At 44.6% G+C, this 15,616-nt stretch overlaps 1 protein-coding gene across 1 annotated transcript in view; it reads right to left on the bottom strand.

Moving 5' to 3' along the window:
* Positions 1 to 15,616, bottom strand: part of SGSH (N-sulfoglucosamine sulfohydrolase) — a 275,269-nt gene that overhangs the window by 119,852 nt on the left and 139,801 nt on the right. The window contains exons 3-4 of the mRNA XM_086931051.1: positions 8,626 to 8,731; positions 7,386 to 7,536 (exon numbers count right to left, since the gene is read on the bottom strand). Of these exons, the coding sequence (XP_086787177.1) occupies positions 7,386 to 7,536; positions 8,626 to 8,731 (257 nt within the window). The remainder of the gene's footprint in view (positions 1 to 7,385; positions 7,537 to 8,625; positions 8,732 to 15,616) is intronic.

Here is a 15,616-nt window from a genome sequence, read left to right as displayed (position 1 = left end):
TAAACCCCAAAGGCTCTCTTCCTCGTTATAGGGCCCTCATCGGGTTCAGGGACTGTATAGTGTAAGTTGATAAGTTTAGAATTCCTTTTGCTGTTTGGGAGTTCTACTAGCAAATGAAAGGAATCAGACACTCTGTTCATCACCACCCCCTTTTCTGAATCGTTTTTGGCCACTATAGGTGTGGCAGGGTATACTCAGACATGAGTCCCTTTCTCACTGCTCCATCAGGATTCAAGCAAGCCGGGCCGAAGACGGCTGAAATGCCAGAAACCGGTCCCCGGTAGCTTGTCTCCTTTCTGGTGAAGAATTGGCTTGGTAGTTTAGTCTGCCCTGTTCCCATGATGCACTGGGCCAGGGACAGACTGATTTGCATACAGCAAGGTTCTGAGCTGGGATGGGGCAGTGAGATAAATAACGGTGATGGATCAAGCCCTGATCTTTGGACTGGGTAAGAGTGGTCTGCTTAATTCAGACACTCTGTTCATCACCACCCCCTTTTCTGAATCGTTTTTGGCCACTATAGGTGTGGCAGGGTATACTCAGACATGAGTCCCTTTCTCACTGCTCCATCAGGATTCAAGCAAGCCGGGCCGAAGACGGCTGAAATGCCAGAAACCGGTCCCCGGTAGCTTGTCTCCTTTCTGGTGAAGAATTGGCTTGGTAGTTTAGTCTGCCCTGTTCCCATGATGCACTGGGCCAGGGACAGACTGATTTGCATATAGCCAGGTTCTGAGCTGGGATGGGGCAGTGAGATAAATAACAGTGATGGATCAAGCCCTGATCTTTGGACTGGGTAAGAGTGGTCTGCTTAATTCAGACACTCTGTTCATCACCACCCCCTTTTCTGAATCGTAGGAATCTGCTGAGAGCATTCATATTTATCCCACTGGTAATAAAAAGCCTGGCTGTCAAACAATTCCATAGTGCGATCAATGCCAAATTGATTGGCACCCCTAGCTGGAAACCTAAAAAGAAAGATGAGCCCTTGCAGATAACATGGAGAACCCATTGCTTCACCAAACTCAATATGCCATTACAAGGCAGTACAGAGCCTAGAAATGTTTTTCTTACTAATCCTGAACCTCTGCATCTCAAGACTGGATTTGCAAATACCAGACTCCGTAATCTGAGTCTGAAAACTCGAGAACCGGCAATTCATGCCCAGAGACACCAAATCTTGAACTGTGTGTGGATCTGTGGGCAGCAGCCAGGCCAAGTCTTGTCCGCACTGCTTGGCAAAACAAGGGGACCTGCAAATGCATCCCCCCTGCTTTACTCTCACATGTTCTAGTTTCCCTAGACCACCCGCCATCTGCAACCACAGGCCTCAACAAAGCCCTTGCACCCTTTTAAGACAATCTTCAAGCAGGTAATAGATGCATGTGGGCTTGGGATTGTTAGTCCTATCTGAAAAGCAAATAATACTTCAATTTGGTCCCCGTATTTGCGGGTCCATGTTTCATTCACAATACCGAAGGAAATAACTTCAAATCCTGGACTTATGTGTTGAGATAACAGCAGGATTCAGAGATTTCAGCACTTGATATTACAGCTCCAAATTGGGCTCGTGTCCTATTGAAGATCTTAATAGCTTCAATGTTGAGAGTACATATTATAAATGTAAACTGATTTTAACAGAAGGCAAGTTAAATATTACATTTACAAATAAGATAGACAAACTGAACCAGAAGCTCTTAACACCTTGGGCCAGAGTCCCAATCCCGAACATTATATAGTGCTTTTGCACTAAGCAATACAATTCTATTTAACATTGGGTCTTGTGGCCAATGGGAACTATTTGGTTGGGCCAGTAAAGTTTAGAAGTGCTCATGTCTTCTCTCTAAAAGATAGGAGTTAAAGTGATGATCCGGGCAGGGAGCCTGGACTCTGTTTTTATCTAGCGACCTGCGGTACACAAGGATGCTCCTGAATAAAAGAAGACCGCACTAAAATGAGTTCAAACCATACAAATTGGCATATCTAAATCCAGCCCACCACTCAAAAGATAGCTTTCACGTCCCCAGGGATCGCTGGTGCTGCCTTACTTTGTCCAGGTGGCCAGTGGGTTGGCTGCGAGTGGTCACCAGGGGTCACAGTCCAAGTGAACACACTCCTAATCCTGCCACTCCCACCACCATTTTCTGTGTTGTGGCCATCATCCGTAGCAGAGACACTTCAGACAGGACAAATACACATCCCCATCTGAGCCAGCTCAAACTAGTCTCGGCGTAGACCGCAGGAAAGAAACCCTGCACATTTGGCTCCCAATAGCCGGACATTTAAAAACTGCAACACCGCTGATTGTCTATGGCTCTCCTCCTTAGGCCATCAGAGTAGGATAAATATTGTCTCTCTAAACCAATACTTTAAAAGTATTAGAAAAGGGCCCAAACAAGAGCTTTAATGAAATTTTGGGACACATAGAAATTAGCAAACCAGTTTCAACTATTTGTACCTCTCTGAACGTATCTCAAAGTACATTGGTGCCTGTACATTTTTTCCAGTGGCAGAAACCCAAAGGTAGCAGAGGCACCCACAAGTCCTAGTGGTCGTAGTGCAAGGGAAAACTGAGATACGCCCGCTTTTAACCAAAGCTCTGATGGCACCAGCCAAGCAAATCAGGTGTGCCTGACCCTCACTAAAAGAGCTCCATCATCTCTTCCATGCAATCATTCAACCTTCCATCCACCCGGTGATGTCCACCATCTCATCTTTGCATTCTGTCATCCTTTCTATTTTTTTATTTTTTCATCCATCGTCCATCGACACTGAAGTGGGCACTCGGGGCACCGGCTCAACTTCTGCCACCACATGCTCTCCAGGAAAATGGGGCGAAGTCTTAGTTTATCCATCCATCCATACTTCCAGCCATTCATACTTTCACCCACCCACCCATTCACCCACACACTTCCTTTCACCCATTCACCATTTCGCCCAGCCTTTCACCCACCTATGCATCCTTTCACCTATCCACCCTTTCACCCAGCCATGCATCCTTTCACCCATCCTTTCGCGCATTGATGAATCCCTTCACTCATATCCCTTTTACCCATCCTTTCGCTCATTGACGCACCCTTTCACCCAACCACACATTCTTTCACCTACACACCCTTTCACTAATCCTTCCTTTTAACCTTCTGTCTTTCGCTTTTCAATCAACACATCTTCCTTTAGTGTTAATTATGAGCATTTGTCTGCAAAGCTGCAGACAGGGGATGCCCTTTTTCGTAAACCCGTGTTACCGTGCCGGGAGATCGTGATCTCCGACTGGGGACCCTGAAGGTCTGTGGGGCTGCTGTTTGGATCTTTGACGCAGTTCAAGAAATCTTTTTTACTAATGAGTAGGCGTGTTAAATACGTTGTAGCCAGATCTTACATACAAGCATCTTGCTAATCATCTAAGGGACAAGTAATATTTTCATCACCGGCGGCATATTTGATCTGCTTCACCTTAAATAAGGCACATCGAGCTCCTTTATAAAGTATGTTATTTGTGCCCTTCATTACATGTGGACATGTCTATTCCATTGTTCGTGTCTATGTCGCCTAGGAGACCGGCTCTCGGGCACAATTACAGCAAAAGAGCATAAGGCATTTCACAGAACTGTGGAATTGCGTCCGTTTCAAAATACGCTAAATGTTTCACTTCAACTGGCTTGCAGCTTAAATACAGACAATAGAGCTTTGGCCCTGACGAAGTTACAACAAGTAACGAAACACGTTGGCTGTGCAAGTGTTGTTGGGTAGAATTACCAAAATAAAGAAAAGAAAACTCAAGATTATAAGTATCTGTGTAATTCCTTCACGAGTGCGCCTTCCATTTTTTGTTTAAAAAATTGTTTATCGGACTTGTGCCTAGGGACAACGGGCACGGGAAGTGTGCTGCACCAACATTACTTCTATCTGGACTAGTGTTTTGGTTGTGCTGAACCTTGGTCAGGTTGTCCAGTTCCTTTTGGTTGCATCCCTTTACTCATACCCCTTTTACCCATCCTTTCGCTCATTGACACACCCTTTCACCCATCCACTCATCCTTTCACCTACACACCCTTTCACTAATCCTTCCTTTTAACCTTCTGTCTTTCGCTTTTCAATCAACACATCTTCCTTTAGTGTTAATTATGAGCATTTGTCTGCAAAGCTGCAGACAGGGGATGCCCTTTTTCGTAAACCCGTGTTACCGTGCCGGGAGATCGTGATCTCCGACTGGGGACCCTGAAGGTCTGTGGGGCTGCTGTTTGGATCTTTGACGCAGTTCAAGAAATCTTTTTTACTAATGAGTAGGCGTGTTAAATACGTTGTAGCCAGATCTTACATACAAGCATCTTGCTAATCATCTAAGGGACAAGTAATATTTTCATCACCGGCGGCATATTTGATCTGCTTCACCTTAAATAAGGCACATCGAGCTCCTTTATAAAGTATGTTATTTGTGCCCTTCATTACATGTGGACATGTCTATTCCATTGTTCGTGTCTATGTCGCCTAGGAGACCGGCTCTCGGGCACAATTACAGCAAAAGAGCATAAGGCACATCTTACTTTAGTGTTAATTATGAGCATTTGTCTGCAAAGCTTCAGACAGGGGATGCCCATAAATAATCCCACCCCCCCCCCGATATAGCTGCTAAAGTTGGGGGTTCACGACGCCCTTGTGGTAGTGTGAGCGTTTATTTTCTGCCAATAGAAAGAGCATTACGATATGAGCTTGGGCTAACATTTGTCTGTATTTACACTGTCCTCCATCTAGCTTCAATGTAACAATATATCACAAGATAATTGTTGCTGATCCCTGTCCTTAATAAAACTTGTCTAGTTTCACTTAAGTAAACAGAAAGTGTCCTCAGAGAAATGTCCTCAATGTACTGAATAAAGGACGGTTCTTACTGTCCCAGGCTTATGTTGAACAATGTATCAGCTAACTGTACAGCTAAGACTGTTAGACTGAATTGATTGAATCTCAATGCACCACTCTGCTGAGAGAATCCTTGAATTTTTCTGTGGTAAATGTTTCTTCTAGGTTGTTTCCTATTGATCCACAACCCTGAGAATCAAGTATTCCTACAGAACATATGAACATCGTTGTCTAAAGCCCTATATATACGAGTGTGAATTGTGCTAGCAAGAGAAACCCCTATTCCTCACCTTAGAAGGCGTATCTATGCCAGATTTTATTTAGAACTGTACTGGTTCTTTGTACTAATGGCTTATATGCTTTGCTAAATTTGCTCATCATACCTTTTCTGTATTTGGCCAAATTATTTTATAAAGCATTGAAACAATAATCCTAGTCTGTCATTCTTATGAGAATGTTTCAGAATCTTTGTATGGGTGTTCCTAACTAGAAAAGAAAGAGACAGTTCCAGTCGAGGAGCAGTAAAGTTCAGGACTACATTGATCCAGGTCCTAGATGTTGGTGCGCACTTGAGCTACAATTTTATATAGATTTCCGCAATGACACTAGCTACTAGCCACTGGGCAGTCGAAGGAAAGGTGAACCATTACTTCAACCACTGATTTATTTCAATTGAACCGTAAGGCCTACAATAATGCCTTCCAAAGTTTTCAGAATCAGACCAACCTCCTCTAACCAATGGCTTTAGGACTTCCAGCCAGTGAAGAATACGGACTGTTATCTGATCCTTTAGGAGTCGCGAAAGAGGTAGGTACACGGCCCCCATGGCCACAGAAAGGGTTGTGAACGAGGCAGGCTTAACCTTCTGTCCTTGTGTGGATGATGGAGCAGCTCCTACACCTAGCTATCTCTCCCCTTCTTTCGCACAGGCATTAGTGCTGGGGCAATCTCAGTCTTGATTCCTTGCGCAGTTCTCAAGATGGTCCTTCCAATCAGCTGGTCCTTCTGCTGGCTTAGGTAGGTCACTCCTGGAGTGCACAGTACAGCCACTCATGCAGGCTGGTAGGTCTTCCCTCTTTCCTCTAGTCAAGCTACAAGGCAGTTCAGAAGATTTCCCAGACTTGGACTCGGACTTTAGAAAAAAAGTAGCCACAGGAAGTTTCTTCTCCTGAATCTTGTAATTTTCTTTCCTCTACTGGTGCACAGGCCTCCTTGACGTTGAATGGATGGCTTAGAGAGCCAATATTTATCCTACTCTGATGGCCTAAGGAGGAGAGCCATGGGCAATCAATGGTGTTGCAGTTTTTATACATCCCGCTATTGGGAGTCAAATTTGCAGGGTGTCTCTCCTGCGGTCTACACTGAGACTAGTTTGAGCTGGCTCAGATGGGGATGTATTCGTCCTGTCTGAAGTGTCACTGCTACGGAGGATGGCCATAACACGGATAAAGGTGGTGGGAGTGGCAGGAGTAGGAGTGTGTTCACTAAACAAAGGATCTGGGATGAATACTTCCCCCATGCACCTGCGACAGATGTTTTGGGGAAGGTGATAGGAGAACATGTACGTGCAGGCAGGACTGTGCAAGATAGATATTGCCAGCCCAATACAAAAGAAACCATCAGCACACATACACATACAGTTCAATTAACTTCAGCAATCACCAGCCCAGATGCACAGAGATAAAACAACACACATGAAGATGTTTAATAGGACATAAATTCTTTACAAATGTTTCACACATGATGGTGGCCAATGACCCAGTTATGATGGCTAATGGGACCTTTTATGGGGGAGAGAGATGATAGGCAGTCTCCCCACGGGGATGCAGGCACAAAGAACTCGGCCCCGGCTTATGAACAATTGGCTGCCACCATCAATCACTGCATAGCTTATGGTGAGAGGCCATACTTATCCAACTCAAAGGCATACACTTTGGGTGTGCACCTGACATCAACGCCCAGCTCTGAAATCAAGAAAAACAGTGAAAGGGAGAACCTTGCACAAGAATATCAAGCTCACTGACAGAAATGATATAGGGCTGTCTTCAGTGGTTGTATGACGTTTCAACGCATGCTTTTACAACGCATGCCTTTACAACGCAGGTATTACAAGGCAAGTCGTTACAACGACTTGCGTTGGGGGGCACTGGAGAGTGGAATAGTTTAATTTTCTATTCCAACTCCTGTCCCCGTGGATAGTAGGGAAGGTGTTGGATAGAAAATGAAACTATTCCCTATCCAACAGCGCCCTCCAGCGAAAGTCGTTGTAACTACTTTTGTTGTAATTCCTGCATTGTAATGGCAGTGCGTGGTAAAAGTTTAGTTGTAAACGATGTTCCCCGTCTTCAGTTTGTACAAGGGCAGAGCGGCACAACTTCGACCAGACATGCAGAAGATTTTGGGCCCCAAAACACTTTACATCAAAATGTTAATGGACTAACTAAATAGGACAGTGGGCACCTTCTACAGCAAAGGTAGCAGAATTGTCAGATTAAACGTATTTTCATGGTTAAACAGGGAAGCAGACGAACCTGTCCTGGAGTGTGTTCAGGAACTTTCGTACTAGCAGTTTGATTCTGGTGATGTTGCGGCCCACTTGCAGAATAGAATTGTTTTCCTCTGTGTAGGCAAAGTTGAATGGGTAAACACTCTCAGGTCCCACATGCTTCTTACCAATGATCCCTGGCAGGAAAGAAGAGCAAGATGTACATAAACAAGGGCTTTGTAAAGGTTTTGGGGCGTTTAATAATAATTGTGCATTATAAAAAATGTGCAGAACAGCGATATACACTCAAATTCACATGTGTACATTGATATGATGCTATTGCTTTAAAAAAAAATTGATATGACCTGTTAAAGTGCATTTTATTGCCTTATGCTAACTAGGCCTTAGTTAGGTCTCGACAACATCTTGCTCGAAATGCATGTCTTATCCTGCTCATTCACTGTTTATTATTTCTGCTGCACATAGTTAAGCAAGTCATGTTTTCTTTACTGGCACTGTTCTCAAAGAAAACACTCTAGCATGGGCTCAATAATGTAACTTTCTGTCAAGGTTTCTTCTCCGTGCTCACAGTATTACATTCATTCACAATGGGTAATGTTGTTGTGTAGCCAGTTTGTTCTGACATCTCCAGGTGACATTAGCATAAAGGGGTCTGAATTCATTTAGCAGACTATGCTTAGGTGGTAAGGCTATATGATGCTCTAAAATTCTATGTTCTGATTTGTATATATGTTGTTTTGCTCACACTATGAGGATTTTTTCACTCTTCATTATGTCCTATGAGAAGATTTCCTATAGAAACCCTTAGATTTGGGGGTGAGCCAGATACAAGAGCTGCTGTCTGATTTCTTTCTGATTTTGCTGCTCATTTGAGACTTACTCGACTTTAAATGTTGTCTATTATTCTATATTATCTTATCACCAAGAGACCTCAAGGCAATGATTTTATGCATATGCACTTTGCAATTCCTATATCGTAGTTTTTATGTTTTTGTAATAAATCATTCTAAGTTGTCTATTTCTGCCCTACAATTCACATATTGAGTCTGCCCTTTATATGACTGTATTTTTTATATGCTGTTTTGACCCACATCTTGGGACACATTGCCTCATAAAATTGGGGTTAACAGTCTCTGATACACCCACCAGTGGGCGTGCTTTTGAGGTGTCATTTGGGGTGTAGGATTGTAGTAGTACCCTGCACCCACACATCTGAGATTGCCCAACAGCATGCACCCACTGCATGCAAGCCCCGCTGTTTTCACCTGTATGGATGCCAGCTTGACTGAGCAGCAAAGGAAGGCTTCTCACAGCATCAAATGATTCAAAGTGGTGCACATCCTGGTGAAGTCCATACATCCCATTCTGGTGCTGCAATGAGCATGTGAGAGGAAGACAGTAAAGTTTAATTTCTTTTTATTAAACACATAAAAGTATACCCTATGCTCTAGCATACAAAAACGTGTTGTATGGGGTGTGATAAAAAGAAAATAAAGGCAGATCAGAACTACAGCTCTCAATCACCATCACAGACAAAAATACAGAAATTAACCTGCATATGGAACTGCCGGGCTAGTACACAGGGGAACATCTCTGCAGCTTGTAGGGGTGAGACAACCAAGATGAAGGATACAGGAGGAGTTAAACTTGAAAACATTCTTCTAGGGCCGCAACAGCAGGAAAGTAAGGACCCCCACCAATGCCCAAGTAGCTTGCTGATGCATGCCATCTTAGGATGATTGGGACCCCTCCCACGATAATGTAAAGGTGGTGAATAACTAAGAAGAACCAGCACAAGACAGAAAAGAAATGGGGTTTGGTTGAGCAATGCAAAACAGCTGGTTCACAACAAGTAGACATACCAGAAAGAAAAGCCGATAGAACATGAGGCACAGACAAAAATATATATTCAAAGAAGCAATATTCAAAATAAACTAGCATAGACAAAGTAGAAGGAACAGTTCCAGTGCCTAATGGCTTGTATAATATTGAGTGTGTCTACAATAAGAGACCATCTAAAATAGACTGAGAAGTTAGTGAATAAAGAAGCTACTTACTGAATATGTGACAACAAAAGAAGGGATAATGTCTGGAGACAAACATCTGCATTGTTGAAGATGAAAGTGTGGGATGGTGAAAAGGGCAATCAAAATTGTTAGGAGCTAATTTGAGAGATGGTTGGCAGGCTTGTGTGATTTGTATGATAAAAATCAATGAAAATTATTTGTAAAATAATGGGCCTTAACAGGCTTACAATCAAAAGCCTACCATCAATAGTCTTAGCCGCAGGTGAAACAAGCATTGGGATAGCCAACCGATTTAGCTTCCTTTTTAGGACTCAGCTAGACAGTGCATGTGCTGTCTCAAAGAGAGATGCTGTATGTTTGTTTAGGAGTACGGACTTTCTGTCTCCTCTGTAGTTCAGCCTTACATAGCTTTTAAGTTTTCAGACTGCTTATGTGTGACATTCGTCTTACGAGTGACACTGAGGATACTTTACCATGAGTCGAGCAATTTAGTTACGGCCATGTAATGAGATAAATTTCAGAAAGGATTGAGTGACACTTTCACCAATTATTTGCTTTTTAACCAACAACCCAGGTGCATTCTGGGATGTGTAGTTTTATTCTTAAAGATTTTTTTTAAACTAGGATGAAAGTGGCATCTGAGACAGTCACTTGGTACATTTTTAGTCAACTTTAGATCCCCAATGTAAGGGGATTGCAACATCATGTTTGCTGCTATACAAAGTTACTGCTGAGTACTTGTAAAATTGACCAATCAACGCTTGCGGACATTGTGCTCAAATTTACAAGACTAAAAAGAAGACTACTCTCAGTTCCACTCGCAATGTAGTGCATTTAGCTCCATGTACATATTTTTTAAAATGCTTCAGTGGAGAGACATTATCTTGACCTAAAAACTGTCAAACTTGATGGTTTGATAGAAATCAGTGCTTAATTTGTTGAAGAATCCGTGTTGGTGCCCGAAGATTTGCTCAGAATCCTGCGGCTGGCACCAAGGCCCAGAATACCAAGGCTGCATAGTCTAGAGTAAACCTCATACCTCTTTAAGAGATTTCAGAACAGTCCCTGCCCCTTATCGTTGTCGTGCAGATTCCTGCTTTAACAGCTTTTTTTGATTTTTGTAAGTTTTTTTCTTTCTCCATTGTGCGTGCAAAAGCACTGCTGCACAGTTATTTGCCCAGGATCACAGTTATGCTCAACAAGCGGAAGCCATGATCATAACTTAGATGTCCTAGTATCACAGCTAACAATTTAGCCACCAGACCACATCCTCTGCAAGGAAGTGGGAACCTGCATATCACATGCCTGTGACAGATCGTCTGCGTGCACCAGCCAGAGACTGAACTTCCTTCTCCACGCACTGCTGGTGCCCAGCTCCCGCCAGCGTGGTGAATAACTTTCGGTTTATAACCTCCCTCATAAATCAGCTTTCTAGGGGATAAACAGAACGTGAGAGCTATGAGGCAGATTAACTTCTCCAGCCCAGCTCCGTGTTCTGAACAAGCATTTATTGTTGCATACACTCCGTAATAGATATATTAATGTAACAAGATCCCCACAGTCCGAATTTTTATTTGCACCTTGTTGTCTTTTCGAATAAAAGAGATTAGGCCTTAGAGTCTTGTAATCACAATTTTTATGAAGCATTACGTATCTCCCATAAAGTTCTTCAAGGCTATTAGAAGAGAGACCCTTCGCTTAGTTTTTTTCTCTGAAACGGCCATGAAACAAATGACATACCTCAATACAACATCAGAACAGTAGGCCGGATGAACACTTAGGTTTTAGCAAAGATAGTCTTTCAGGAGGTTTGAGGTCCCCTTTCCTGACAGATAACAATTGAGTTGACAGAAACACAGAAGTGGAATGGTTGTATGTTCTTACAACGCATTCCGTTGCAACGCATGCGTTACACCGGAATGGTATTTCAACGCATAACCTTTTCCTCTAATTCTTCTGTGGTGACGTCGTACGTCGTTTAGAGGAAGTGGAAGTTTCTTTCCGTCTCCTCTTATACGACGCCGATTGCCTGCACATCCCAAAGTGGCTTCTGGTGAGATTTTTTTTTGGGGAGGGGGGCGGGGGGGGCAGGGGGGAGAACCCCCAAGCCCCCTTTTTTAAATTTTAACCTTTAATATGCCTTTACTACATACCTCATAGTAAAGGTATGCGTGGTAAAGGCTTTCGTGGTAACCACGCATGCGTAGTAATGCTTGCGTGGTTAAGGTATTCGTGGAAACGGCCGCGTTGTAGTGGCCGTTTCCCTCCACGTTACAAAATTCAAAACCATACCACATATTTCCACTCCACTGTATGCCATTCCAGGGCACACAATACCACTCCACATAATAACAATCCAAAACACACAATTCCAATCCACATAATAACACTACACTCAATACCAACATAATAGCCACATAATTCCAATGCACACCATGCCACGTAATTCCACTCCACAAAACTACACTCAGCACCACAAAATTCCACAACAAACAATTCCACTTCAATCCTCATAATTCCACTCCACACCACATGCATCCACTCCACTCTATAACACATAGCTAAAAGACATTAACATTGACGACAGCTGTAGCGCTTGGATTGCCGAACCCTATTGGCTTTGCCAATTCTTGTTAATTAACGTGCTTCTTGATTGGCAGCTTTGTATATGTGGTTGTACGGATTGATGAAGAGGTGACTGAGAGAACGAGACAATAGGTAGATGAATCGATGAATGACTGTGTGAATGAATACATGGTCAGGTGGCTGGCTGGATAAATGGACGAGTGTGTACATAGATAAAAGAGAGGTGGCTGAATGGGTGAGGTGAGCGAGTGCCTGTAACTGGTATATGGGTACTCTCTCCTCTCACTGCTGCTTTTCACTCATTCACGTATGTACTCTCAACCATCCATTCAGCCATTATGCACTAACTATTCCACTGACCCACACAACCACTGGTCCATTTGTGGGTCCACCCATCTACATAACTGCACAGAAACTGTCAAACCAATGAAGAAGCACGTTCAGAGAAGTAAAAGTCACACGTAATTGTAGCACTCTAGTGCTTCGAGGGTCTCGGCTGAGCCCCGGAAGGACTAGCATACAAAGTTGCACCTTCTGGCCAGGCGTGGCCAGGAGGAGATAAATAAACGGGCGGAGGTCGCACAGGATTTCCTGTCCAGCCCAGTATCCCGTGTGTGCCTGAGTTATTCCTTGCCATCCCCTATTGTACCCCTAGTTCCCCTGGTCCCCTGGAAGCCCCTACACTGGTGACGAGGGTGGGATCCTATCTATCACCACCCCGAAAGACAAAAGGAAAGCAGCACCCAGTCGCGCTCACCTGAGGAGAAACGACAGCGGATGGCGCAGAGAAACAGCCGCTGAAGAAGACATTACTGGTAAGCAGCGTGCACCAAGAGCTGCGTGGGGCACCGGTAGGAGAAGCGCCAGGAGGAGCAGAGGCAATCGGCAGCAAGCGAGCTGCATAAAACAGGTCAGACAGCACCGGTGTGAGGCGCGCTACGTTAGAAGGCCCAGCCGGTGTTCTATAATCCGCTGCTCCCATGATTGAGCGCCCCCCCTGTCATTTTGCGCATGCGCACAACCTTTACGCATGCGCAGTTCCATTTTCATGACGTGTGCACTACGTAGCCATAATTGGCTGCCTCCCGCTTTTCTGCTCAGTTTGTCGCAGACCAATCACAAGTCTGTATGACAGTCCGTCCAATCAGCGGTTCATAATATTTTGTATCACTATTATGTATCCATTTTTCGAATGATGTGCTGTATATAATAGCGTGACGTTCCAGAAAATTTCCTTTTACCGCAGCTCCTCGGTGAGTACACTATTTGCACCTTTACATATTTACTTTACTTTATTTCTTCCAGCGTGCGTTTTCGTTCGGTAGGGCCTATTGTAAGCGTAATGTTCGTGTAATGTTTGCTTGATCGAACGTTGTGAGGTTGAGGCCTAAATGGTCAATCCTATGCTCTCTTAAAGACCCGTTTAATCGTATGCTCTCTTAAAGACCCGTTTAACGGACGTTTTAGTTTCCGCGTGTGCCGGGATCTCTCTCCGCACGGGCTTGCACAGCTACACACGACGCAGTGGGGGAGGGGGTGCGGCTCAACCCCGGTCACTTTAATGGGTTTTGCGCATTCCATCGCCTGCCATGTGCGTGGCCCAGGGTGGCTATGTTGGATTTTTCAACTGAACTGTATGCAAGTAATGTACACCCGTTCATCGCTCGCCTTCAGGTTGGCGACATCGAACGTTACTTCAAGGCCCTTCATGGGCGTGGCCGATGCTGGCTATATTGATTTTTTCTTGTCACGTTTATAAAATTTATGTTTCAATCCACATTGTATAGCACATGTTGCTTCCCATTACAAAGCAATGCTCCGAGTCCTTGAGCAATGTCCAATCCCTTGTGTTTCTTAACATGTGATCTAACCATTTTTATTTTTCGATCCTGTAGGCAATGTACATTTCCACGTGCTTGTTACTGGCACCCAATAATGTGTTTTTATTTCCAATGTGGTTAACATTTTGAAAATGGTGGTCAACCCGAGCCAATTTTCGCCTGTGGTGGGGGGTATGCAAACATTCCGTGGGGGCTGAGCTTTGAACATTAGGCAGAGCGGGGCTCCAGGGCCACTTTGCATGGGTTGCAAGGCCTAAATGGTCAATCCTATGCTCTCTTAAAGACACGTTTAACGGACGTTTTAGTTTCCGCGTGTGCCCGGGATCTGTCTCCGCGCGGGCTTGCACATCTACACACGACGCGGTGGGGGAGGGGGTGCGGTTCAACCACGGTCACTTTAATGGGTATTGCGCATTCCATCGCCTGCCATGTGCGTGGCCCAGGGTGGCTATGTTGGCGACATCGAACGTTACTTCAAGGCCCTTCATGGGCGTGGCCGATGCTGGCTAGATTGATTTTTTCTTGTCATGTTTATAAAATTTATGTTTCCATCCACATTGTATAGCACATGTTGCTTCCCATTACAAAGCAATGCTCCGAGTCCTTGAGCAATGTGCAATCCCTTGTGTTTCTTAACATGTGATCTAACCATTATTATTTTTCGATCCTGTAGGCAATGTACATTTCCACGTGCTTGTTACTGGCACCCAATAATGTGTTTTTATTTCCAATGTGGTTAACATTTTGAAAATGGTGGTCAACCCGAGCCAATTTTCGCCTGTGGTGGGGGGTATGCAAACATTCCGTGGGGGCTGAGCTTTGAACATTAGGCAGAGCGGGGCTCCAGGGCCACTTTGCATGGGTTGCAAGGCCTAAATGGTCAATCCTATGCTCTCTTAAAGACACGTTTAACGGACGTTTTAGTTTCCGCGTGTGCCCGGGATCTGTCTCCGCACGGGCTTGCACAGCTACACACGACGCGGTGGGGGAGGGGGTGCGGCTCAACCACGGTCACTTTAATGGGTTTTGCGCATTCCATCGCCTGCCATGTGCGTGGCCCAGGGTGGCTATGTTGGCGACATCGAACGTTACTTCAAGGCCCTTCATGGGCGTGGCCGATGCTGGCTATATTGATTTTTTCTTGTCATGTTTATAAAATTTATGTTTCCATCCACATTGTATAGCACATGTTGCTTCCCATTACAAAGCAATGCTCCGAGTCCTTGAGCAATGTGCAATCCCTTGTGTTTCTTAACATGTGATCTAACCATTATTATTTTTCGATCCTGTAGGCAATGTACATTTCCACGTGCTTGTTACTGGCACCCAATAATGTGTTTTTATTTCCAATGTGGTTAACATTTTGAAAATGGTGGTCAACCCGAGCCAATTTTCGCCTGTGGTGGGGGGTATGCAAACATTCCGTGGGGGCTGAGCTTTGAACATTAGGCAGAGCGGGGCTCCAGGGCCACTTTGCATGGGTTGCAAGGCCTAAATGGTCAATCCTATGCTCTCTTAAAGACACGTTTAACGGACGTTTTAGTTTCCGCGTGTGCCCGGGATCTGTCTCCGCACGGGCTTGCACAGCTACACACGACGCGGTGGGGGAGGGGGTGCGGCTCAACCCCGGTCACTTTAATGGGTTTTGCGCATTCCATCGCCTGCCATGTGCGTGGCCCAGGGTGGCTATGTTGGATTTTTCCACTGAACTGTATGCAAGTAATGTACACCCGTTCATCGCTCGCCTTCAGGTTGGCGACATCGAACGTTACTTCAAGGCCCTTCATGGGCGTGGCCGATGC

The sequence above is a fragment of the Lissotriton vulgaris genome, chromosome 7 (assembly GCF_964263255.1).
Source record: "Lissotriton vulgaris chromosome 7, aLisVul1.2, whole genome shotgun sequence".
In the NCBI taxonomy this organism is placed as follows: Eukaryota; Metazoa; Chordata; class Amphibia; order Caudata; family Salamandridae; genus Lissotriton; species Lissotriton vulgaris.
Note: the sequence above shows the minus strand (reverse complement) of the source record. Positions and strands in the feature narration are given on the sequence as shown.